The sequence below is a fragment of the Sturnira hondurensis genome, unplaced genomic scaffold (genome assembly GCF_014824575.4).
Source record: "Sturnira hondurensis isolate 20B ecotype Veracruz unplaced genomic scaffold, ASM1482457v3 Scaffold0025325, whole genome shotgun sequence".
NCBI classification, from domain to species: domain Eukaryota; kingdom Metazoa; phylum Chordata; class Mammalia; order Chiroptera; family Phyllostomidae; genus Sturnira; species Sturnira hondurensis.
The window spans coordinates 569,352-594,713 of NW_028097956.1; the positions used below are offsets into that span (position 1 = coordinate 569,352).

A 25,362-nucleotide genomic window follows, 5' to 3' on the forward strand; every position below is an offset into this window, starting at 1 on the left:
GCTCCACTCATGTCCGGTGTCCCTGCACCAGCCCCTGCACTGTCACCCCGAGCCCCGGTCTCTGCTCAGTCCCCCTGGGCTCAGTCTGTCATCTTTACTATAGACCAGGGGTGTCAGACTCATTGTCACCGGGGCCACGTCAGCCTCATGGTTGCCCTCAAAGGGCTGAATGGAACATTAGGACTGTACAATTATAACCGCTCCTTAGCAGTTCAGCGAGAGCGCGGCGCTGCCCCCAGGTAGAAAGGAGGTACCAGGCCGGACACGGGTGAGGGCCGCCTTGGCCGAGGACCTCATGTCTGCTGCCTGTGCTGCAGACCAGTCCTTTGAGTCCTGGATTGTGTTTTAGCTTTTTAAGGTATTTATTTTCAGAGAGGTGAAGGAGAAACAGCAGTGTGTGGCTGCCTCTCCTGCGTGCCCCACACCGCAGGCCTGGCCCACAGCCCAGGCACGTGCCCTGACCGGGAACCAACCCGCGCTCAGTCGCCTGAGCCCCACCGCCGGGGCCTGGTCTCTGCTGCCCCCACGGTGGTGCTGTGGGTCTTCACCCACTGGGCTTCCCCTGGGAACCGCTGGGGACAACGCCTGCCCCGAGAGTCCTGTGACTCCCCAGACCCCGCTCTCTAAACGAGGGTCACTGCTTTGGTGCTGCTGACGCCTCCCAGCTCAGAAGCCACGAAGGCGCTCGTTTCGGGGGCGTTCTGGGGGGTGTTAAAACTCAACTGAACGCTCAGAGCACGTCTCCCACCACGGTGCCCACAGCGGGGAGGCCAGCCCACCAGGCTACTCGAGGGCCACTCGAGGGCCACTCGAGGGCCACTCGAGGACTACTGCGGGCCCCTCCCTGTCTCGCAGGCTTCTCCTTCGCTGGCAGAAATGTGGGGCCTGCTTTTCATCCGGGGCTTGAAACCCTAAGGCTACCAGGGGCTTTGCCCAGTGCTGGGGAAGGAGTCCTCCTGGGGCTCCCTGCTTACTAACTCCAAGTTTCCAAGGAAGCCCGGCTGCAGCTCCGTGCTCCCCCACCGGCCAGAAGCCCAGGGCTCCCAGAGGCGCATCGAGATCAGCTCTGAACATGGAACCAGAGAGGCCATGAGGACACTGGGGCAGTCTCCTTCCGACAGGGGCCGTGGCAGGGGCCCGGCGTCTGCATGGGCCTGTGCTACAGGGATGGCGGGGATGGCGGGGGGCCCCAGCAGCCCACTGGATGTGACCCTTGTCCATACGAGCGTGCTGAGTCCACTGCAGGGTGCTTGTCCCAAGGCGTCACCAGCCCTGTGGCTACGAGCTCAGTTACAGACAGTGGGGACACCAACAGTCAATTTCCCTGAAGGACTTTAATTCTCTATATAGATCATTTGTTAAATTAGAAGGCTGAAAAGTAAAAATATATTTTACAAAGAAAAATCTAGACGCTGGACCCATGAGAAGAGCCAGATACACGAGGCCTCACCTGCGGTGGAGAAGGAAGCTGGGGCTGGGGGGAGGGGCCACTCAGGAGACCCACAGGGGAGGTGGGAAGGACCACAGCCCACACATAGGCGGGCGGGAGCTGGAGGAAACAGCAGGGCCTGGGGCCGGGGCCCGCACGCCTCCCCCAGGGAGCTCAGGTGGAGGAGGACAGGGCCGGCTTCACCTAACGAAGGCCTGGTGCGGTGGGGCCTTCCTCGGATCAATAGAAAGTGTCTGTGAGAAAGGAGAGCGGGGATGTGGCAAGTGCAGGTCCCCTAAACGACTGCGCCCGGCACAGGGGGTCACCCTCAGGCCGAGCGTGGCCTCCCTGGGGCCCCGGCCACGGGAAGGCAGAAAGCAGCGCTGGTCTTGTCCTGTGCCGGCCCTCTCAGGAGCCGCAGGCCTGCCTAGTGCTTCGCCCGCTGGGGAGCACCCGGCTTCACTGGCACAAGCCCCAGCTGCTGACCTGTGCTGGTGGGAGCACGAGAGGGCGGTGCTCACCATGCTCCGGCCAGGGGTCGGGACCTCTCTGATGGTGGTGGGCCTGCGTGGACACCCCCTCACCAGTGCCACCCAGCACCCCACTCTCCAGACTCACGGGAACCCACTGCCAGCAGGGTGCCTGACCAGAAACACAGCCCCAGGTGGCAGTCTTCCCAATGAGGACCCGCCCACACGGGTGTGGAGGGGAGGAGCCTGGAGCCAAGATCTAACTTCCTCCCGCCGACCCTGCCAACACCCGCCAGGAAGGCCGCGCGGCTCCTGGGGGAGGAAGGCGACTGCAGCTGGACACAAACTGAACCCCCAAACACGCGGACACAGGAGAGGCCAGCTCACGGGTGTGTTAAAGTGCGTCGTTTCTGGGAAACTCCTCAAACATCACTAGATGTCACCCAAACTGGCCCTGCCCTGGGTCTGCGGCCAGAGCAGGGCCAGGGTGCAGGCTGCCTCGTGCACCTCCCGCAGGTCAGGTGCCCCGCAGACCCTGCTCTGCCACCAGGCCAGGCTCCCGGGATGGCGGTGCTCCCAGAACCAGCGTCAGCAGGGAGCCAGCAGGCCCGACGCCCCTCGCTCAGCAGAGCTTCCCACCCACCCCTTCTCACCCCGGCTTCGGCTTCTGGTGCACAGGGCCAACTGGGGGAGGCGGTGCAGCCCCACGGGAAAGGGCAGAAGGGACCTCTGAGCTCAGGACGGCCCTGGCCTGACACCACCTTGGGCTGGGACGGGGACGGGCAGCTGGCCACGCTCAGGCAGTCATCCGTGGTTGAGGCCTGGCCGAGCCATGCCACCCCGGGACCTGCTGAGTAGCCAGGCACACAGAGAACACCGAGGGAGGGAGAGAGGGAGGCAGGCATCCGGCCGGCGAGATCCAGCACAGCCACGGCGGCTGCTGGTGGACGGCACAGCCCTCCAGCGAGCATGTCCGACCCTGCAGGTCACAGGGCTGCAGGCCGTCCACCGAGCCAGAGGCCACCCCGCCTCTTTCCAGCTGCGGCTGCGGCAGCTGCTCCAACAAGAACAGGCTCAGGGGCGGGGCGGGGGGGGGCAGGGAGAGGGGTGCGAGGCAATAGAGCACGCACGCCCAGCAAGATGGCAAGTGGCAGGTGCGGGGTGCTGCTTGTCTCCCCACAGAGGAGGGGAAGCCCCCCGCAGGCACACCCCGCAGACAGTCCAAGAGTGGCCGTCAGGAGCCAAAAACCCACACGCGTCCCCAACAGGGCGTGGACTTGGGCAACACAGGCTTCCAAGGCCGGGGCTGCACAGGGCTCTTGACCGGAATCTCGTGGGGAACCCTGGGAAGGCAGGTCCAAAGGGCTGGCAGCGAGGAGGGCAGGGGCGGTGGGGGGCAGAGTCTAGGACTCTTCGCCCATCTGGAGCAGTGAGTTGATGGCCGCGTCCTTGTTCCCTCTGTGGGCTTCCAGCACGGAGCGGATCACCTCCTGGTCCACATTGGGGAACATGTCCTGGACAGCTCTCAGGTCCTCCTCGCTCCAGCGGGGCGAGGCGCTCACCGTGGCTGGGGGCAGGGCCATGGGCACCACGCCGGGGCCACACACCGCGGGCACTCCTGCAAGCACAAGACAGGGTCAGGGGACGGGCGGGTCGGCAGCAGGTCCCAGGGCCAGAGGGGACCCTACTCTGAGGCACAGCACAGAGAGGGGTGAGGCAAGCCCCCTCCCGACCCCGCCGGGCTCAGCCCTGTGGAACACCAGCCCCCACAGCTGACCCCACCCCCAGGGCCATCTGCAGGCGGGTCACCTGGGCCTGGAGGTGGGGGGCCCTCACCCCTCCTCACAGTGGCGCCTGGCAGGAGCAGGGTCACCCAGGCGGCACCAGAGCAGAAGGGAAATGACCTTGGCTGGTGGGGATCGCTGGCCATGTTTAGGACACTGCGGGGGCACTGAGACCCCTCTTTCCTTGCCAGAGGACTCAGGACTGGGGGGCTGCCTGTCCCATCACTGGAGCATGTGCCCCCGACAGGAGCGACCTCTCCTGGGGTTCTGAGACCACCAGACAGGTGCCTGGTGGTGTGCCACGGCTGCGGCTGCCTCCTGGAGACCCCCCAGATCCGCCCTCTCCCCCCATGGGCTGGTGGAAAGCAGAGAAGAGAGGGCACTTCCACAGACTGCGAGGACCACAGCAATGTGACAGCGTTGCACTCTCGACGGAAGAACCAGCCTCCGAAAGCCTGGCTGGGAGTTGGGCAGGACAAGCCTGTATGCCTGAGCACAAGGGCCGTGTGCTGCTGGGCTGGCGTTCCCCAGCTCCTGCAGGGCCTGCACTTCTGTGCGAGACCCTGACCAGACCACTGGAATGGGCACTGTGGGGTCCCAGCAGGAGACTCCAGTGGAGCCGCCTCCTCACTCTCAGCCACACAGGTGCTGGGACCACATGGGCACCAGCACGGGCGCCCCGTCCGGCACAGGCACAGCTGGCTGCGGCCCCTGCCCGTACAGCGCTGCCCAGCCTGGAAGTGACCACGGCCACCGTGCAGGGCAACACACAAAGCAACGCCAGGGACGGGGCTCAGAGATGCTGAGGGCACAGGACCCTCGGGAAGGGCGCCTGACAGAGGAGAACCTGAGGGGTGTCGGAGCCTCACCCTCACCGGCTCACACCCGGCACTGCCCCACACAGGGCAGCCTTCAGAGTGAGACACCTGTCTGCTGGGAACTCCACTGGAGGGAGCCAGGACAGGGTGGCACTGGCTGGCCTTGACCCCACTTTTGAGTGTGGTTCCGACGCTGTCAGCCACGCCACAAAGTCAGGTGGCCTTCTCCCAGAACTCCTCCCCCAGAACCCCTCAGCTGGATCTCGGGGCTGAGCCAGGTGGACACACAGTGGTTTCGCTCTGACCTCTGCCCAAGGTGTCGGCACTGCCGCTCCTCACGCACAGAGACCAGGTCCGACGGCACGGCCATGCCCAAGTGCGCAGGGGTGACCCAGTCCGCAGTAGGCTGAGGGATGCACCACCCTGGAAAGACCCACAGGACTTGGGCCAGCTATGCCGCTCAAGAGGACAGTGAGGGGCGGCCGAGGACACTCAGAGGACACTCAGAGGACACCATGCTTAACACTGGCCTCCACCTGTGACAGCAGCCGAGGACCTGGGGGTGGGGCACCCGGCATCACATGGGCAACTTGGTGGCAAAGGTTCGGCAAAATTTATTTTCCCCGCTTTGTAACTTTTCTGTTAGTTTGGGGCTTTTTCAAAACTTACAAAGGGCAGCAAGAGAGTCTCCATTTAAGAAATCTACTCCCCCCGAAACACGCTCCAGGGCAAACTTTAAAGGCACTCACGAGAACTGAGGACGGCAACCACAGGCACACACCACAAGTTCCGCCTCTGGCTCAGAAAGCGGACGCCCAGCTAACCAGCCCGCTGGCTTTGGTGACCGTGACCGTGCGGGCGGAGCTGCCAGCTCGGCAGACGGGAGTGGGGTCTCACTGGGCACAGGGTCTCCACAGACGCAGTCAGGGGACACAAGTCGCACTGGGAGGGGCTCGACCCACGGACAGGTCTCCTTGCGAGCTAGCAGGCACAGGCGGGCCAAGGGGCACGTGAGGACAGAGGGGACGCCAGGGCCTCAGCCCCCAGTCCAGCAGCACCTGCACCCAGAAGCTGGATGAGAGGAAGAACCGTCCTCCCCTCCGCCCACGACACAGTGCTTTTGGACTCTGACCTCCAAACCGGAGGGCGGGGCCTCCCGAGGTGTGAAGCCGGCTCCTGCGGACCTGGTGGTCACAGGGCACTGCTGGCGCCCCCTGCAGGCCACCTGCTCCTCCTCAGACCCCCAGCTCAGGGCGATGGAAGGATACACCTCATCCAGACCCCCAGCCGGGCAGGCACCACTGAGGCCCAGGATGGAGGCCCTCGGCTGTCCTGGCCACTGACCGGAGCTTGAGGCAGGCCCACCCAGCTGGCCCACACCCTCCGACCACTGTGTGTCCCAGGCCGACAGCTCCTGCTTGGTTCCTTTAAGGCCTCCACTTCCCTGCTGAGGTCCCCTCTCTTGTCACTTACGACACTGCCCTTCACTCCTGAAATGTGGTATAGCTGCTCAATGTTTCTGGTCACCTTGGTCACTTCCTACGGGCGGGCTCTTCCCTGACCGTGGGCTGCACTGCCCAGTGTTTTTGGCAGATGGTGCCCTCCGAAGAGTGCTGGGCCTCGTCCCCGGGCCTCCTGACCCCAGGTGGAGCGCCCCGACCTGTGTGGGGACCTCTGACTTGGGGTGCAGCCTCCCGGCTCCATCTGCCTCACTGGGCCCGATGAGGGTGGTACCGGCAGGCCCACCAGCCGCACCGCCCCTGACCCCGCAGCAGCACCCTGAGCATGTGTGCTGCCCCGCTCTCCAAAGCCCTTCCCCCCACCCCCGTCCACCCCACAGTGCTCACCACCTCTGCCCCCATACCTCTGGCCTCAGCCTAGCTGGCGCAGTGGGTGGTCTGCTCTGCCTAGACCCCAGCCCCGGCCCCATGCCGAGATGCTGGGGCTCACCCCCAGCCCTGCTCTCAGGGGTCATGGTCCCACATCGCCTGTGCAGACACCGGGAAAGAGCTGCTGCCTCGGCTGTTTTCCCCGCTGAGTCCAGGTGCTGTCCCGGCCGAAAGTGAGTGTTACTCCACAGGCTAAGGATCTGGAAGTTCACAGACCTGACAGCTGCAGTGCAACTCGGTTCTGCTGCACCCCCACGAAGGGCTCATTTGGGGGGGGGTGAACGGCTTACAAAGACGAACACGACACACAGACCGTCGACGTGCAGCGCACTGCACACGACGGGCGTGCGCCCTCTGCCACCACGGCTCGCGCACTGCAGTGCTGAAAGACCGCGTCTGCCCTCCCACAGGCTTGGGCTGCCCTGATCCATGCCGGCAGCTGGGGAGGACTCTGCCTGTGTAGAGGTTTCAGGTGTCACCACTGACCCTTGCTTCTGGAAGGGTCCTTGTGCCTCTCTGAGGACCGGGCTGTCTCAAGGCCACGCGCCAACCCCTATAGCACCCCGACGTTCAACAGCACCTCAGAAAGGCCCCCGGGGAGGGGGAGCAGCACTCACCTGTGAGGGGTACGTAGCCGACGCCCTGCTGGTACACGGTGGGCATCAGGACCACGGGCTGCGGCGGCATCACCATGGCGGCTGGCACTGACTGCAACACACCAGAGACCCCCATGCGGTCATGCGGGTGCACACTCACGGACCTCCTCCTGGCCAGCTCACCAGGACGTCCCAGGGGGAGGGCAGGGCCCAAGACACCCCCGGCTGCACAGAAGGGACCCCCAGGCCATAAGAGAAGCCTCCCTTGGGAGATGGGCCATGGCCCCATGACTCAGCCTCTACCCAACATGGCCCCTCCCCGCAGCCAGCCTGGGCTGGACGGGGCAGAGCGGCTTTCCCTGTGACCACGCCACAGCCGTGTGGGGCCTGCAGGCTTCCGACGGAGGCCCAGCCCCCCAGGGGTCAAGGGCTCCGCCTCACTGGCAGGTGGCACTGCCCGGGACATCTGGGGCTCCTGTGGCACCAGGTCTGGCACCCCCGCCCCGCCACCCCCTGCCGCGGTGGCCGCCAGCGCACTCACCGAGTAGGACATGACCAGGTTGATCATGCCCTCCTTGTCGTCACCCTGCCGCCCGCTCAGGCAGTGCCACTTGTCCTCCACCTCGCCCCGCCGCAGGGCCTCGGAGATGGTGACGTGCGTCCAGGCGATGCGGTCGTCCATGGAGAAGGCACGCTGGGGGGTGCAGAGCGGGGGGACCAGCGCTGAGGACTTTGCCCCACCCCCAGATCAACTCCTAAAAACCCACCCCTCCGAGGAGCCCCCTTCCCTGGGGTCAGGCTCCTCCACAGCCCCCAGGCAGTGTGTCAGTGGAGACCAGCTGCCTGGAGACCCAATGCCACTGCTCCCTGGCACCAGGGTCCCCCACACACTTCCAAGTCCAGGCGTGGGGCCGCACAGATGGAGGAAAGGCGGTGCTCTCTGAGCTAACCACACCTCTCCAGAGGGTAGAGGGGAGGACAGAGGGGAGGGGCCCCTCCCTGCCTCGCTGCCCACCCTCAGGCACTCACCTGCTGAGGCACCCGGCTGGGCCGCAGGAGGGTGGGGGCCCCCAGCCAGGTGCCTGGGGGACCAGGCAGGGCAGAGCCCCACTGCCCCCACCTGCCACACCCAGGGCCACTCAGAGGGGCCGCCTGCAACTCGCACCACGAGGAAGTGCAGTCCCACCGGCACAGGGGTGACCCCCACACCCGCCCTGCTCACACGGCCAATGGCCTCTGGGTGTCTGGTCTGGGGGGACACGTGCCAGGGCTCCACGAGTACCCTCCCTGGTGATGGCGTGTGCGGGCGGCGTGCGAGCACGCGGCCACCACTAGAGAGGGTGTTCCTGGACATGGAAGAGCCTGCCCGGCATGCCTGCCCTGCACCCCTGCTAGGGAGGCTGACAGTCTCAAATAGCGGTTCCCCACCCCCCACCGACCCATGGACTCGGCGGGGGCGCGGCCTAAGCCCAGGGCCCAGGGCGGGAGGCCGCCCTCACCTCGTCGAAGATCTCCAGGTAGAAGGAGTCCACGCCGGGGGGCACAGTACAGTGGATGACCTTGTTCCAGCGTGGGTTCTTGGCGCCGTTGTGGGCCGTGGGTGTCTCGTACACAGCGTAGCCCAGGCGCAGCCGGCAGTATGGGTCCATGCGGGTCATGCCGTAGTTCTTTGCCAGCTTGGCCTGAAACACAGCCCACGTCAGAACCAGGGGCCGTGGCGCCAGTGACAGCAGGCTTGCCGAGTTGCCCACACCCAGTGCATCAGCCTGCGTGTCCGGGGGCTGAATCCAGCCATTGGGATCTCCGGCGTGTGGCTGTCAGTGTGCCCCTGGGCACCAGGGCACAGGGAGGGTCCCCACCTGAGCCCACAAGGCTGTGACAGAGCACGTGGGGCTGTGCTCGGCAGCGTGATGACGACACTGCCAGACTGCTGGTTCTCCGCCCTCCTCAGGAGAGGCCGCAGGGGGTGGTGGGAGAAGCAGGCTGCCCCAGGACAGAAAGCGAGGGGCACGGAGCCCGGACAGGGGGCTTCCCTGCCCCCAGGGCAGGGCAGAGACAGCCCGGGTCTAGCACGTACTGGCCCCCTGCCTCCCCCCGGACGATGGTTCCCAGGAGCCCGCCCCTCCTGCAGGTCACAAACCCAGCCTGGAGCCGGACGGCTGCTTGGGACTGGGGGTACATTCACAGGGAGGGAGTGCGTGAATCTGGGTGGGTAGGACAGAGGCCCTGGTAGACCAGCTTGCTGTGAGCAGGTGTCTCTTCCAGGTGGACCACAGACCTACACACAAACACCACGAAGGTGACGCTGCTGAGCCCCTGGCCCAGGCAGGCCCAGCCCACAACAGAACACAGCTGCCCTAGGCCTGGGCGATGGCGAGGAGGCCTGTTTTCAGAGAGACTGGAGGCTGGCCCCGTGGGGGCGGGGTCTGCAGATGCCACGTGGAGGGATGCGCCCATCTCCAGTCCCCAGGGAGGGCAGCCCAGACCCTGGTCGAGACCAGCCACAACCCAGTGGAATGGCTGGACCCACCCGCCCCGGGAGCAGAGCAGGGCACTGGCCGGCCCTGGGCCGCCCAGCAGGAAGCACCTGGAGCAGCCGGGGATAGCTAACCTGCTCCCCAGCACTTGGCCGAGGCCGACAACGGGCGAGTGCAGAGCCCCGAGGGGCTGGGCGGTGGCGAGGCAGGGACGGGCCGACAGGACGGCAGAGGGGACCGAGGATGAGCCTGTCAACACTCAGTGACAGGGACCCTTGTCCGAAAGAGTGCCTGCTGCTGCCATTGGCACGCCACACCGTGAGGCCGAGCTTCTAACGGACAGTGGAGCCACAGCCCCTGCCACCTGCCCTATGTCCCAGCCACGGCCTGCTTCCCCCTCTCCTTCCAAGAGACTCCGCAGGAGCCTCCCTGTCCTGCCTGTCCGCTCACACTCACCCTCCCAGGGCCACCCCACACAGCTGCCACTACATGGCTCCCGCCAACCCCTCCTGTGACCCTTCTCGGGGCCAACACATCCCTGCCCTGCAGGCAGGCCCTGGCCCCCCCTCAGGCCGAGTGCAGAGGCAGCCCTGGAGACTCGCAGGAAGGGCCATTCCCAGCGCCCGGAGCAGGGTCCCGAGCCCTGGGGACATGTCCACATGGGTCACATCCCCTCCTGGGGCACATGTGTAAGGAAGGCCTGGAATGGGAAGCAGCTCCCTGTGCTGACACAGAACCTGCCCCCCAGCCGCCCCGCCCTGCACCCACCTGCACCACGGTGATGTTGAGGCGGTCCACCGTGCCTACCGCCCCTCCACACTGCAGCTGCTGGGCTGCCTGTGCATCCAGCTGCACCTGCTGCTGCTGCTGTGTGGGCGAGATGCGGAGGAAGTCCTGCGGGAGCTCGCCGATGTACACCTGCGGCCGGGGGAGACACGTGAGCGAGGCGGGCTGGGCGGGCCAGGACCCAGACGCCCAGGCTGCACTGGGCCTCAGTTTCTTCATCCGCACAGGGCGAGGCCACAGAGTCAGGCATCCAGCCTGGGGCCCCTATCACTCTGCAGGTGCTGGGACCCTCAGCAGCTCTAAGAAGGTCACACTGCTATCCCTAGAGAAGGGGCATGCTCAAATGGGCTTGCTGGGCGGGGTCTCGGTCACTTTCGGGTGTCTCACACCCTCTGCCTACCTGTCCAGGACCCACCCCCAGGGCCCTCAGCTGCAGGCCAGGCCTGCCGATGGTCAGGTCCTGCTCATGCCGATGATGAGGGGGAACTTGCCCTCAGGAGGACCACTCCACACTCTGCACCTGACAACTCACGCTCGGAACGCTTGGCCACCTGTCCACCAGCCAGCAGGCCAGCAGGGAGCTGCAGGGACCCCACCTGGTCCCTCACGGTGCTCAGGCCACCCACTCCCAACTGGGGAGAGGAAGGAGCCCAGCGTGGCTCCTGGCCGGACGACACCTTCCAGGGACACGCTGGGGGGTGAACCCAAAGGGCTCCCAGAGAGCAGTGCGCCCAGAAACAGCAGGGGAGACAAAAGCCAGAATCAGAGGGGACCTGCAGCAGCACCATCGTAAAGGTCCCCAGACCGACGGGAGCGAGAAACAGACATCTGCGTCCCTGAGCCCGAGCCAAGGACTGAGCAGCAGGGCACACCAGCTGGGGGGGACGAGAGCACACGGACGCCCGTGGCTCCGCTCTCTCCCAGGCAGCAGTGTGAAGCTGGAGGGCTGAGGGGTAAGAGTCACCCAGAGACAGGAGCAGCTCCTGGCGCCGCCGGGGCCACACCCCTTGCCCCAGAAAGGAAGGAACCGCAGGACCTGAGACCAGAGGCCTCAGGTGGACACGCTGGAACCAGGCCACAGGGCCTGGATGCCACTGTGGAGTCCCGGTCCCCTCAGCAGCCTGGAGGGCACATCACAGAGGGACTCCCAGCCGAGGGCCTGGCAGGGCTGTCTGTCCAGAAAATCTCCGTGGAAAACCCCAGAGTGGCCCCCTCAGACCACCAGACACCTGCTGGGTTCTGCGCTTCCAGGGACGTGGCCCCTGAGGGGGCTTGCTGGCTCCAAATTAGGCAGAGGGGCCAAGTGCTGACCCCAGACACTGCCCCAACCACGGCCCCCCGAGACGGTGCTGCCGCCAGTGGGGACACCGCCCGGGGCCTCAGCAAGCGACCGGGGTGGCCAGGAAAGGGGTGCGGCCCTCCCAGGGGCCCGGCAGCCGCGCTTCCCCATGGATGTGGGGCAGTCACTGGCGGGTCCCAGGGCCAGGCCTGAACAGAGGACCGCCCCCCCGCAGGAGGACCAGCGTGCCTGGGGTGCCCCATCTCCACGGAGGCTCGTCGCCCCCTGGGCACGCAGGACAGTGAGGGGCAGCGACGCAAGTGGGGCAGCCAGCAGCCGTGTCCCACAGTCATGCTCTTCCTGGTGACAGGCACACCCTGGGGACAAGACGATGACAGCAGGGACTCTGGCCGAGGGGCATGGCAGCTCTTGGCACAGCAAAGCAAACTGCTCCACAAACCCGTACACACCTGAAAGGTCAAGTCCATCAGGAGGGGATGGGATTTAACCTTGAAGACAGACAGGAGAAGAGACGTGCTTCAGAGCTGGGAGTTCGCCGACCAGCGGCTCTTGGCTCTGCCTGCTTGGGATGCCAGCCAGCGTCACACGTCACAGACATGCCCAGGTGCCAGCCCAAATCCTGTCACCCCAGTGGCTGGGCTGGGAACTGGGGACCGTCATCAATAAGCATGCATTTCTAATGTGCGCCGACATCTCGGCCCTCGCTCGCCTTTGCCAAGTCGTGGTGACAGAAACGCACGAACGGGCACGCCAAAGCACAGGCTCCGCTGGCTCGGACTTGGGAGCACAGGGTGCTCGACCCCAACGAGCCGCAAGCGGAGAGCCGCGCCTCCAGCACGGCCGGGCTGGTGCTCATGGCGGGCACACCCACTCCAGTGCCAACCCCCCAACCCCGCACCAAGACCTGGTCTCCCACCTCGGGGACCCCCGGCCACAGCACCGGCCACGCAGGCAGGACACTGCTGCCTCACCGCTGCACTGACGCCCAGTGCCCTCGGCCCAGGTAGCACCACAGGACAGGGACCCATGCAGCCCCCAATGGGCAGAAGCTGTCCCTGCGCTTCCCACCCTGTGGGCGCCTGGAGGAGGGGCAGCTCCGTGAGCAAAAACCACAAAGGAGGTTTGATGCCTAAAAGCACCGTTTAAGGAATTAATGTTCCAGGTTGGGATTTGGTTGGGGGGGGGTGGTATTTTAATTCTTCACTTCTCTCCCCTGATGTGTTTTTTAAAACCAAGAAGATATGCTCAGCCCTGGCTGGTGTAGCTCAGTGGATTGAGCGCAGGCCTGCGAACCACACGATTGCGGTTCGATTCCCAGTTAGGGCACATGCCTGGGTTGCGGGCCAGTTCCCAGCAGGGGACTCACGAGAGGCAACCATACATCAATATTTCTCTCCCTCTCTCCTTCCCTCCCCCTCTAAAGATAAATAAATAAAATCTTTAAAAAAATTTAAAAAAAGAAGATATGCTCAAAGATTTGAGAGAGAGAGAGAGAGACACCCACTGGCTGCCTCCCATCCCTGCCCCACTGAGGACCCAACCCGCGACCTCTGGCGCAGAGCACCGCCTCTGAACAAGCTCGGCCACTTCTGACAGACGCACAGGCACGCCCGCCTAACTGCACTCCACACGACCTGCGCACGGGTCAACTCTACGTCACAGCAGCACAGAACCCTCAGTCTCTGGACTCTGGAAACCAAAAGCTACTTTCGTGGACTGCCGCCAAGATGGAGGCATAGGTGGAAACACTGTGCCTTCTTCCACAACCAAGTCTGAATACAACAAAGATTTGGAGAACAAAGACACAGCCAAAGACCAGAAAATTGAATTATACGGAAGTCCGACAACGAACCATTCCACCGGGATGGTAAGAGGGGTGGAGCCAGCAGTGGAGCAGGGTCGGGCAGGACAGATCCCCCGACCTAGGCGCCTAGGCAGCCCGGACCCAGTCAGGGTGTGGGGCAGACTGACCGCGGTCGCACATTCGTGCACAGTGAGACGGACCACGCAGGCCCCAGGGGGTAAGGGCTGATGGTGGTGGCACACTTGCGTGCAGTGGGACGAAACGAGCGGGCCCAGGTGACGGTGGCAGCTGCCACACGGACCACCTGTGGGGGCCGCGGCAGGAGGTGGTAGACGGGACACCATTGCTCCTCTTTGACCCTGCCCCCACATACAACGTCACAACCCAGTGACTGAGTTGCCCTGCTCTGGTGACACCTAGGGCTCCGATCCTGCTACGGAACACGCACGAACAGCCCAAAAGATGGCGCAAGAAGAACTCAAAGTCCCAGAGCCGATAACTCTAAGCAACCGAGAAATTGCCAGTCTCTCAGAAGCACAGTTCAGAACACTGGTGATCAGGATGCTCACAGAACTGGTTGATTATAGTCACAAATTAGAGGAACAAAGTTACAAATTAGAGGAACGTGTGAGGGCTAAACTAATTGAAATGAAGGGAGATGGCCAGGAAACCAATAGTGATGGAAAGGAAACTGGGACTCAAATCAATGGAATGGACCAGAAGGAAGAACAAAACATCCAACCAGAAAGGAATGAAGAAATGAGAATTCAAAAAAATGAGGAGAGGCTTAGGAACCTCCAGGACATCTTTAAACGTTCCAACATCCGGATTATAGGGGTATCAGAAGGGGGAAAGAAACAGTCACAAGTGGAAAACTTATTTGAACAAATAATAAAGGAGAACTTCCCCAGTCTGGCAAAGGAAATAGACTTCCAGGAAATCCAGGAAGCTCAGAGAGTCTCAAAGAAGTTGGACCCAAGAAGGAACACACCAAGGCACATCATCATTACATTAGCCAAGACCAAAATGAAGGAGAGAATCCTAGAAGCAGCAAGGGATAAGGGGACAGTCACCTACAAAGGAGTACCCATCAGACTGTCAGCGGATTTCTCAAAAGAGACCTTCCAGGCAAGAAGGGGCTGGAAAGAAGTATTCCAAGTCATGAAATCCAAAGACCTTCAGCCAAGATTGCTTTATCCAGCAAAACTTTCATTTAGAATGGAAGGACAGATAAAGTGCTTCTCAGATAAGGTCAAGTTCAAGGAGTTCATCATCACCAAGCCCTTATTATATGAAATGCTAAAGGGACTTATCTAAGAAAAAGAAGATGAAAAATATGAACAGTGAAAGGACAGCAAACTCACAGTTATTAACAACCACACCTAAAACAAAAGCAAACCAAGAGGACAGCTAGATTAGGAGTGGAACCATAGAAATGAAGAACACATGGAGGGTTAGAAACAGGGGGGGGTGGGAGGAGGAGAAGGGGGGAGAAGGTACAGAAAACAGCATAGACGGTAGGTAGAAAATAGATAACGGGGAGGGCAAGAATAGTGGGGGAAATATAGAATCTGAAGAACTTGAGACACGTGGTCATAAACTAAGGGGGGAGAATGGTGGGGAGGGGTGTGCAGGGTGGAGGAGAATGAAGAGGGGCGAATAGAACAACTGTAATGGTATAATCAATAAAATATATTTTTTAAAAAAGCTACTTTCGTGACCGCCAGTCTGTTTTCAAGATGGTAACATTGTATCCCCTAAAGCTTCCCACCCGCCCTCGCCCAGAGAGCAGCACAGGCCATAGGCTTATTCCTGACAACCGCCCCTGCCCGAGCAAGGCCAGAGCTCCCCTCCACCCAGGCACACATTTTCTAGAAAGATAAAAGGACTTGAAAATCTGTCTGTTTAAAATAAACACTCTTCCCAAGTCCCTGTGTGGGTCTGGCTCCGAAGCAGTGTACCCATTCTTGCTGTGCAGTGTGGGTGCTCGCCCCACATTAGTGAGTCCAGCAGTGCCGGGAGCCGGTCACCAGACTGACAGGAAGGACCAAGGGCACCAAAGCCACTCCTCCCGCCGCCAAGGCTCCGCACAGGGACCCCAGCCGGGGCGAGGCTTGGCCCACAACAGCCTCTCCCACCCGAGCGAACCCCTCGCCAGCCCAGCCCCTGGGCACAAGCCTGGGGTGGGCACCCGGGCCTTGCACCAATCACCCCCTCCAAGGAGCCTTCGTAAACTGTCCTCAGGTCTGCCCCCCGCGGTGTGCCAACGTGCACCGCAGCTACGCTGGGTCTGTCAACGTCCCCGCGTCCGCCTGCACTTCCTCCAGGAAGGAGCGAGGAGAACGCGGTCTCGGCACAGTGCAGTGGGGCCTTAGGAATGGAGCCAAGCAAACAGCTCGGGGCAAGTTGGACTGGGGCTGCTGGGACACTGCCGCACAGCAGATTACACTCAACGCAGCAGCTCACGGGACAGCGGCGGTAGAACTCGAAAACCTCACTGCCCAACCAAGTAAAAGGCCTGTCAAGCCCCTCCCACACTTTCCGTGACCTTAACTTTAACTTAATCCTGGCTGCCAGAAAACACGGCTTTAAAAACTAACTCTGAAGCTCTTTCCGGAACTCAAAAGGAGTGGCAAACGTTTCCACTTCACTCTCCGAGCACGCCCGTGCACACGGGCACCAGGAGGCGGCCGACCTGCCGTCGCTCCCGAGCTCCGAGTCCCTGCCATCTATGAACTCGATGGCAACTCGACGCCCAAGCACACCCGTGGGAGCAGCGACGCCCGGGGTGCCACAGCGCCCTGTGGAAGCGACATCTGTGCTGCCTCCTCCAAGAGCCAGTCCTCGTACTCGGGGCCAATGTCAGCCCGGGCTGAGAGCAGGCGTGCTAAGGGTCCTGGAGCCCCCAGAGCCCGGCCCCAGGAGGCCCCCCGCACCCTCACCGCACCCCCAAAGCTGACCCCTTGGCTCTGGGTCCATCTGCCCTTCCCAGCTGGTGCAGTGGCGAGGAGAGCCGGGTCAGGCTGGGGCCTAGAGGGACAGGGCAGCAGCACAGAACAAAAGCTCCCGTGTGGGCAAGTCAGGAGCTGCCTGGGGAGGAGACGCCCCAACCCTGGCGACCACGCCCGCTGGGCTGGGAGGGGACCAAACCCCTGGGGCCTCCTGGTGCACCAAGGAGCCCGCCAGGCCTGATGGCCTGTGAGAGGACACTGGCCACCAGCCACCTGGGGCCAGAGACCAGTGTGACCCAGAGTCTGTCCCCCATGATCGCTGAGGGGCTGGGGACGGACGTGCAGGCTGAGGCAGAAGACAGGGTGTAGAGCAGGACAGAGCAGGTGAGGCCGGCGGGCTCACTGGGTGGCAGCCTGTGGTGAGCAGGTGCGGGCGCCCGACCTGGGGCTGGTGAGGGTGGGAAGGCCTCCCGCAGCTCCGCCCGCTCAGCCCTACACGCCCCAGGCCGCGCAGGCTGGACGGAAGACAGGCCCGAGTGGCCCCAGGAGACACGGAACCGGAGCCCAGTCAAGGTGAAAGACATGCGTGGTCACTGGGGGGTCATTAAGGCTTTGCTGGAAGTCCAGCACCTTCCAAAGTCAAGTCGGGAGGAAACCTGACTCCTCACCAACACTCACAGTCATGACTCCACGTGGGCCTGCGTGACACCAACAGTCCCCACTCACGCCCACATGTGGCCCCTTCCCCAGTCTCCAGAGTCTGCTCACCTCTGCTGATGTCCTTGTTCCTCGAAACAGGAAGAAGAGGGGAAAGGCCCAGAAGCAACAAGAGCAGAAGTCTGGGTGCCCCCTCCCCCACCCCCCCACCCATGTGGGCGCTCGCTGCCCCCTTCTTTCTGGGCCACAAAGGGCTCCCCAAGGGACGCCACAGAGCGCCCTCCGTGGCCCACCCACTCTAGTTTCCCAGCCAAGACCGGCTCTGGTCCCCTCTCCAGCACCCGTGCCCTCCCCAACTTTTCAGTCACTCCACACAGGCACTTCAGGGCCACCACGCCTGGCTGTTCCAACTCTGCTGGAGTCCACAGCGGACACCAGAACCCGGGGCTGTCGAGGGAACAGACAGACTGACCTGTGCACAGAGGTCAGTGCAGAGCGGAAGAGAGGAGGCGCATGTGGCTGTGGCCGATACCACGCTCCCCACACCTGGGGGGCCACAGTGCATGGCCTCTCGTCCAGGTGCTGGGACGGTGAGCCAGCCTGGGGTGCACCCCCCTCACTCCAATGGAGCAAGCCCTGGCCGGGTGGCTCAGCAGGTTGGAGCATCGTCCCACACCCCGGAAGGAGGCGGGCTTGATTCCTGGTCAGGGCGCGTACCAGGCTGTGGGTCCGATCCCCAGTCGGGGCGCACACAGGAGACAACTGATCAATGTCTCTCTCTGTCACTCTCTAGAATCAATAAAAACATATCCCTGGGTGAAGATTATCTTAAAAAACCACAACAAACAACCAGCCAACCAGAGGGCTGAGGGGGCGCCCAGGGCCGGGATGAGGTGGGGGGCAGGGTGCTGTGGCAGAGCGCAGGTAGCGAGGCCTCTCGGCGTGTGTGCGGGAGCAATCGCTGCCCTCCTGGCGCCTGCGCTTCAGTGGAAGACGAGGGGGGCTGGACAGGAGGGTCAGAGGCGCCGTGGGTAGAGCCCACAGGGGCGGGGCTGGCCGAGGAGGAGGGGCCATCAAAGTTCAAGAGATACGAGGGCATCAGCCGCGGAAGCTGAAGGGAGACCGAGGCAGGTGGAGGAGACCCCTGTGCTGAGACTCCAGGCCTACCCGGGGCCCACCTGGCAGGTGGAGGGAGAGCAAGGTGGTGCCTGAGACAGACAGAGGAGGGACAGCAGGTCAGAGGTGGAGGATGGGCGGCAGGAATCTTGAGACAGGCAAGGTGCCCAGTGTGCCTGGGGCCGACCAGACGGACCAGGCAGGCCGGTGGGGCGGGGTGTGGGGTGGGGGTGGGGCAGAGGTTGGGAAGAACCTGAGCTGAGGGCAGCGCTGCAGGACATCCGAGGGGTCCAGAGGCGCAAGGCCACCCCAAGGTTCTGGCCTGAACAACGTAAAGGGCAGAGCCAGCTCCAGATGGAGGGCAGAGCCACTGAACCCACAGGCACAGGCAGTGGGAGCATCTGAGGGAAGGAGAGGCTGCCCTGAGACGGCCGGGACAGCCTAGGCGGACGGTAGCAGTGGCAGGGCACGCGGACGCCGAGGTGGGGAGAAGGACGTGTGGACGAGGAAGGCGGGGCAGGAGGGTGCTGAAGCCCTGAGACCTCTGAACGCTCGAGGACAGACTGAGACAAGGGGCGGCGGGGGCTGTGGAAGGGAGCCCAAGGGACCCCACTGCCCCTGCTGTGCCCGTGCCCGCCACCTGCAGTCACCTCCCTCGGCCCCTGAAAGCACAGGCGGTGGCACAGGCACGGAGGACGAAGAGCGGCGAGTGGGGACTCAAACGAGTGGGGGCGGTGGCCACGAGGAGCAGCCCAGTCAGCTCTGAGGGAGGAAACAAGTCGAAGGGCCGGACGCCCACATGGAGAGAAAGGGTCACGCCCAAGGACACAAGACTCGGAGGCGCCGAGCACCTGCCCCAGGGTAGAGCCGAAAGTCCCGCCGACAGTCCACAAAAAAGTCCTGGCCCAGCTTCACCGGCAGAGCAGTGGCAACCAGAAGACGATGTCACACACGGTGGAGACGGGAGGCCCAGAAGGGGGGCAGAGTGAGACCCTCACTCGATGCAAGAAGTGACCACCACCCTGGCGTGCTCCCTCTGGACCTCCGATGGCGGCTGCCCCAGGGGACACCCGGAAGGACCAGCTGGGAGCAGGGCCAGGCCGCTGAGGGCCCGTGAGGCTGGGGGCTTGGGACAGGGTGGGGGCAGTGCACCCCACGCAGCAGGAGAGAGAGCAACACTCGCAGGTTGGCACGGCCGCCGGAGCAGCGGCTGGTCCGCAGGGAAGCGGCAGTCAGGCCTGGATCCTGACCGGTCCCCGCACCAACATTTCGAGAATGCCTGTGAAGAGAACAGGAATGCAACCCCACATACAATATCCAAACCAGCAAAGAACAAAAGCTTGAATTTTTAAAAAACTATTTACTCAACTCAAAACAAGGCAAGGAGAGAAAAAGAAACAAAAAATACAACAAATAAAAGTACGAAATGCCGGGGCTGGCGTGGCTCAGTGGACTGAGTGCCAGACTATGGACGGAAAGGCCGCCGGTTCGATTCCCAGCCCACACCCGGGTTCCAGGCCAGGTCCCAGCTGGGAGCGTGCCAGGCAGTGGACGAACGTGTCCATCACATGTGGGTATTTCTCCCGTCTTCCCCTCCCCCTTCTCCTCGCTCTAAAAGTAAACAAATGAAATCTTAAAAAAAAAGAAAACTAAAAGAAATGTATATGTTTATAAAGGACACATGGACAAAACCAAGGGGAGGTAGGAGCAAGGGAGGGAGGTGGGCTTGGCTGGGATGGGGGAGACAGGTGGGAGAAAATGCAGACAACTGTAATTGAACAATGATAAAATAATTTTAAAAAGAAAAGAAAAAAGAAATGTGTATGTTTAACAACACACTTGACCTTGAGCCCCACCGGCCCGGACCTCAGGGAGACCTGCTGAGTCAGAGCTGCCTCTGACCGAGCCTGACAGCTGCCCCTAGGGCAGACAGCCCCACACACCTCCCAAGTGCCGGGCGCAAGGCAGGGGCCTCCACAGAGTCTGAGTCCTTGCAGGTGCCTGTCGGGTGCTTTGTGATAGTCTGTGAACTAGACAGAAAAACAGGGCACAGAAAGGGCTGCCATTACAAATACACCAGGGGCGTTGCTGAAATCGGGGTACAGGGCACAGGGTGGGGCAGCCTCTGCGGCTGCGCAGGGAACGCGCAGTCCTGGAAACGCAAACAGCATGTCCCCTGAGCCCTGGCAGAGAGCCGAAGGGGTGCCACTACAGGAGGCCACAACACAGGACTGAAGGAAGGCGAGGGACCAGGCCCCCTGGTCTCACGCATGCGACACATGGTCCCTCGCCCAGCCCCTGGGCGCCATGGACCCACAGACCCTCGGAGGAGACCTCCCAGACCTGCCTCCCACTTCCTGCACACTCTCAGGGACCCCCTGATTATGGGGGCAGTGGGCAACGGTCAGACTTCAGAGTCCGTCACAAGCAGAACCCATTCCTGGGTGGGCAGGGATGGGGCCTGGGCAGAGCCTGCTGCCCGGCTGATGTGGCCCGGGGAGCACTGGTCCAGAACTGCCTTTACAAGCACGCACGGGCCCACAGCTTTCCTCTGCAGACGGGCCGAGCCCCTGGACTCCCAACACCTCCCCAGCACCCAGAGCGCCAGTCAGCACCCACTGCTTTGACAGAGCCCCTCCACCAGGCTCTGCTCACTGGCCAGAGGCCCTGGCAAGCACTGGTCTGCCTGGAGGAGCGGGCATCAGATGGGGGAGGCAGAAACTACAGAGGGCGTGTGCCAGGAAAAACTGGCACTGCAGCCACCAGATAAAACTCAAGGGCCAAATCCATGTGCCCCCGGCAGCCCTGCCACTGGCAGCGCCCCCCAAGCAGGCAGCCACACGCACCCCTCAAACCCCTCACTCAGCTACCCAGTGTCAGGCTCCTCCAGCACCTGACTCACCCCAACCCCTGCCCCGGCCAGCCACCCACCCCCACTGGCCACCACAGACGCCCACCTCAGGTTCAGACCCACAGATTCACCTCGGCCACCCCTAGGGCTCCTCTGTGTGGTTCACGGGGCACCTGGTCAGCTCTGCTGCAGGCGCTGCACCTGCTCATTCGCCTTACAGAGCTGCCACAAGGCAGCGCAAACAACCAAACTGGCTGAGCGAGGTGCACAGCCACGCGGGACCCCGGCTGCGAGGGCGCCTCCTGCAGCCCAGCAGCCCTGCCCGCCCACAGGTCCCGGAGTCTGGTCTGCGGGGGGCTGCCCAGCAGCCCACGGACACCGCCACCTGGAGAACCGTGGAGTCAGATGGCATGCGAGTGCCTTCACAGCACCGCCCCTCTGAACACCGACGCCCGCTTCCCCACCCCCCACCCCCGCGCCCAAGTGTCAGCTGCTTCAGCTGCTCGAGGTCGCCTAGCTGAACGCCCCTCGGGAAGGCGCGCACACAGGAGGCTGGGGACCGAGAACTGAGGACGCCAAAGGCCCAGAGGCAGGCCGCCTGACCGCGGTGGCCTCTGCTCCGGGCAGGGACCTGGGAGTGCTGCCCAGCAGCCTGGCTTTCCCCGCGGCCCGGAGGCGTACAGGGGAGCCTGGGGCCACGGCTCGCTGCGAAGAGGTGGGGGTCCGGACACCTGTTTGCCTCGGGCTGTTCCCGCTGGGACGCCGGCGCAGCCCGCGCAGCCTCAGCGGGCCCACGCCCCAAGGGGGCTCCCTCCGGCTCAGAGGGCAGATGATGTGGAAAAGCTTCCTCTCTCCAGGCAGGAGGCCGGCGAGACGGCCCCCGCGTAGTCCGAGGGCGCGCTGTCCGCCGGCTCGCCCTCATTCGCACCAATTAGAGACAGGGCCTCGCCTGGGAACCTCCCTGGGCCCAGAGAGGGAGGGACGGCCTGTGCGGGGCTCGGGGCCTCGCCCATCCACGGGACCGGCGAGGAGTCCAGATACTTGTTGGCCGGGGGACCCGCAGGAACGCTTCCTCCACTCCCGGACCCTCAAGATACGGACGGGGCCCTTGGCATCAGGGGACTGCCCCGCCAACCCCGCCGGCAGCCCACCCGCCCGGAGGCCGGGAGCCACACCGGCCGCCGCGCCTGAGCGGAGAGCCCGCCCGCTGCACCCCGCCGCGACCGGCCCGGAGTCTCACCGGCCCGCGCTGAGTGCTGACGGTGGTCGCCATGGTTCTCCGCCGGCCGGCCTCGCCCACAGAGAACTGAGGAGCCTGCGACCCTCCCTGCGGAGCCTGCGACACCGCCAACGGCTGCCCCTGTGAGACCGCGGCCACCACAGTCAGCTGACGGCCGCTCCGCCCTGGCGCCGTAGGCTGCGCAGGCGCGGGAGCGGCCCTGCCCTTTCCGGCGCTGCGCACGCACACACGCGCGTGCTCCTGGCCAGCGCCTGCGCAGTCACCGGGCGGCCGCGCCCCGCCGCCCAGCGGCTACTGGCCGGTGGGTTCCGCCTGAGTAGGTCGCTTGGCTGGTGGAGCCCGGAGCTGCCCCCCGGAGGTGGGGACCCACGGTGCCCCTCCCCGCCCGGGGCCTCTGCAAGGCTCATAGGGAACTCGAGAGTCAAAGATTTTAGCTGTAGCTATGGTCGATTGACGCAAATGACTAATGCCCGTGGAAAACTGTTGTTCCCGGAGCCGGAACACATGAACATGTGACTCCAGCAGGTGGACAAGCCGGTGAACCTTCACGCCCCAGGTGGGTCTTGCAGGCCCCGAGATGGTGCCAGAGCCGCTGTGTCCCAGGGTGGGGCACAGTGGGGCAGATAAAGAAATACTAGGAAAATCGACTGCGGCTCCTACCGGATTAACCATCCTTCCAACCCCCTTACCTACCCTTTTTTTTTCGTAAGGTCGGCTTCAAATGACATGTTAAGACGGTTTTTAGGGCACATTACCCATCGTCTTCGCAGATCCCAGGCATCTGAGTAAAGCAGTCATCAAGATTCCATTCTTGTCTCTACTTACCGGTTCTAGTAGCCATGGGCAGCACCCATGCCAACAGTTCCTTCCCAGTTTCGGAACCTGCTCCCAATGGCCCCATGCTGTTTGTAAGAAAATACCGAGTCACTTTTCAGAGACAAGAACCAAAACCCCAAGTCATGTGCCAGAAGCAGCACTCAGGAGAGAACTTTGACCTCTACCTGCACCCAGGACCAAAGTGGCCTGCATCCCTCCCACGGAGCAAACAAGCCAACTGGAGGGGAACTTGAACTCCAAACCCAGGGTCCATTGTCCTGGAGGATCTTGTACTGAGGGCCCTTACCGTATATGGCCAAGGGCCAAGGCCCTCCAGTTAAAACTTACCTGCCACACCTCTGCACACCTTCTCCCCCAACCCTCTAAGCCTGCCCTGGACCCCGGATCAGGACACAGACCTAAGGTGCCATGGTATCACCTGTGTACTTCGGGGAGCCAACCCTGTTAGGTGACAGCAGTCCCCAGTGTCTCAGGGAGGAAAGTCTGAGCCTCGGAGTTCCATCCTGCACGGGCAGAGTGGAGGGCCCTGATCCCGGCACCGGCAGACATCCTCCTGCAGCTCTGCGAGCCTCCTGGTGGGGGGCAGGGGGTCCAGGGGCAGGGGAACGACACAGACGGCCAGCATTAGGCACTTGAATTACCCCCAAATCATCTGAGCGGCAGAGCACGTACAGGTAAGCTTTTAAAACTAGGAATCGAGCGAAGGGAGAGGTGAGTGGGGTCTGGGGCGCTTCAGCAGGCCCCAGAAAGATGAGGGTCCACTGCCTGGCCTCCGTGGGAGATGGCACCGAAGCCTCCCACCACCCACAGCAGGAACTGAAGCTTCCAGCAGCGTCTGGTCAGGGGAAATCACCAACGTAACCAGGAAATGGGGTAGTGACTTCCCCACTCCTGCGTCTGTGATGAGGCCTGTGGTAGTCGTATCGGAGCTTCCTCCCCTCACCTCTGGTCTCCCGTTCCCCTCCTTCTCTGCCAAGCATTGCAGCCAAGTCAGCCTCAGAGCTGCTGGGGACAAGGGGTTCCTTCAGAGTCACCCTTGGAGAAGGAAGAGGAAGAGGCCTGCCTTCAGCTGGGCCTGCCGCCCCCTGCGGGGCGTGGGCAGGCACACAGAACGAGATGACACTAGGCCACCCTGCCCACGAGGCATCCACAACGCCAGGACTGACCGGCCAGCGTGCGTGAGCACAGGCGGAGCGTGGCCCCACCCACGCCGAACGGCCAGCACCTCACTTCCTGGCTGGTGTGACTGCCACTGCTTGCCCTTGGTCTTCCCTCCTTCTAGGTTAGAATTATTAAGAAGCCTAATCATAGAATGACCCCAGCTTCCAACAGCATCCACTCCGGAGGAGAACCCCACTGCGTTAACCCTGTCACCAACGACAGAAGCCCAGGCCCTGTCATGGGTCTTTTCTAAAACCCTCTGGCTGAGTCCTCCCCGAGGGGTACTCTCATGAACTCCACCAGTAACAGCCCTACCCTGCTGAGTTGTGGGTGTGTTCCTGGTGGGCTGACGGGGGCGCTGACACACCCAAGGCTCGAATCATCCTTTTCCTTTGCGTACACTTTCCAGAGCCTTCCACGGTAGGCGGCCCACAGCATACTCTGTAATCGCCAAAGCGGCCAAGTGTCTCCCCACCTTCCACGTGCACTGCACCTCACAACCTCGATGACACTGTGTGACGCAGACCCCAGGGCCCGACTCCCCCCAGCAAGGAGTTTATTCACGTGCTCATCAAATATATGAGCAGCCCAAGCCTAAAATCCCATTTGGATGGGGGGGGGGCTGTGCTCTGGGGACACTCTGGTGGCAATTACTGTGTCAGTCAGGGTCCCAGCAAGAAGCAGATGGCATGCTTAGGAAGATCATTGGAGGAATTTTCAGAATTTCTTTACAAAGGAAGGGCAGAGTTAAGGAACCAGCGGGGCACCAGCTGAGGGAGAAAGGGATTTCAGCTCGGGTAAGCTTCTCCCCCCCTTGGAAAGGACGAAGAATCGCAGCCAGGGCCCCTGCAGAGGGGCGAGGGAGGGGCCGCTGCCAAGCACAGGCCTGCGCGGAGGGCCCCAGCGCTGACCTCCACCATGTCTCCCTGCACCCAGCCCGGTGAGGCAGCCCAGGACGGCAGCTCCCCGGGAAGGGGAAGGGGAGGGGTGGAGTGGGGCGGGGCAGGGCAGGGCAGGGGAGGGGGGCACGAGGAGACTGTCCTCCCCAAGCACCTGAACCTCAGCATTAACCAGAGGACCTGGTTCTGTAAAACCCCATTGAAAATAGCAATGAAAGGATAGAAGGGATACAAATAAAACTTTTAAAAAGCGAGCCACGCCCTGGCTGGTATAGCTCAGTAGATTGAGCGAGGGCC

General features: G+C 62.8%; 1 protein-coding gene and 1 long non-coding RNA gene across 2 annotated transcripts; one reads left to right on the forward strand and one right to left on the reverse strand.

The window, feature by feature from the left end:
• Positions 1 to 1,315: 1,315 nt before the first annotated feature.
• TOLLIP (toll interacting protein) lies at positions 1,316 to 22,417 on the reverse strand (the record flags this gene model as incomplete). The annotated part of the gene is made up of 6 exons (XM_037039255.1): positions 1,316 to 3,517; positions 7,008 to 7,098; positions 7,528 to 7,680; positions 8,486 to 8,668; positions 10,232 to 10,381; positions 22,169 to 22,417. Coding segments are annotated over 6 exons (1,041 nt in total), but the record flags the coding sequence as incomplete, so codon positions are not given.
• Positions 22,418 to 22,460: 43 nt separating this feature from the next.
• On the forward strand, positions 22,461 to 22,974 carry LOC118982229 (uncharacterized). Its single transcript, XR_005065506.1, has 2 exons — positions 22,461 to 22,724; positions 22,879 to 22,974. It is a non-coding gene; the product is annotated as an uncharacterized LOC118982229 (long non-coding RNA).
• Positions 22,975 to 25,362: the final 2,388 nt, after the last annotated feature.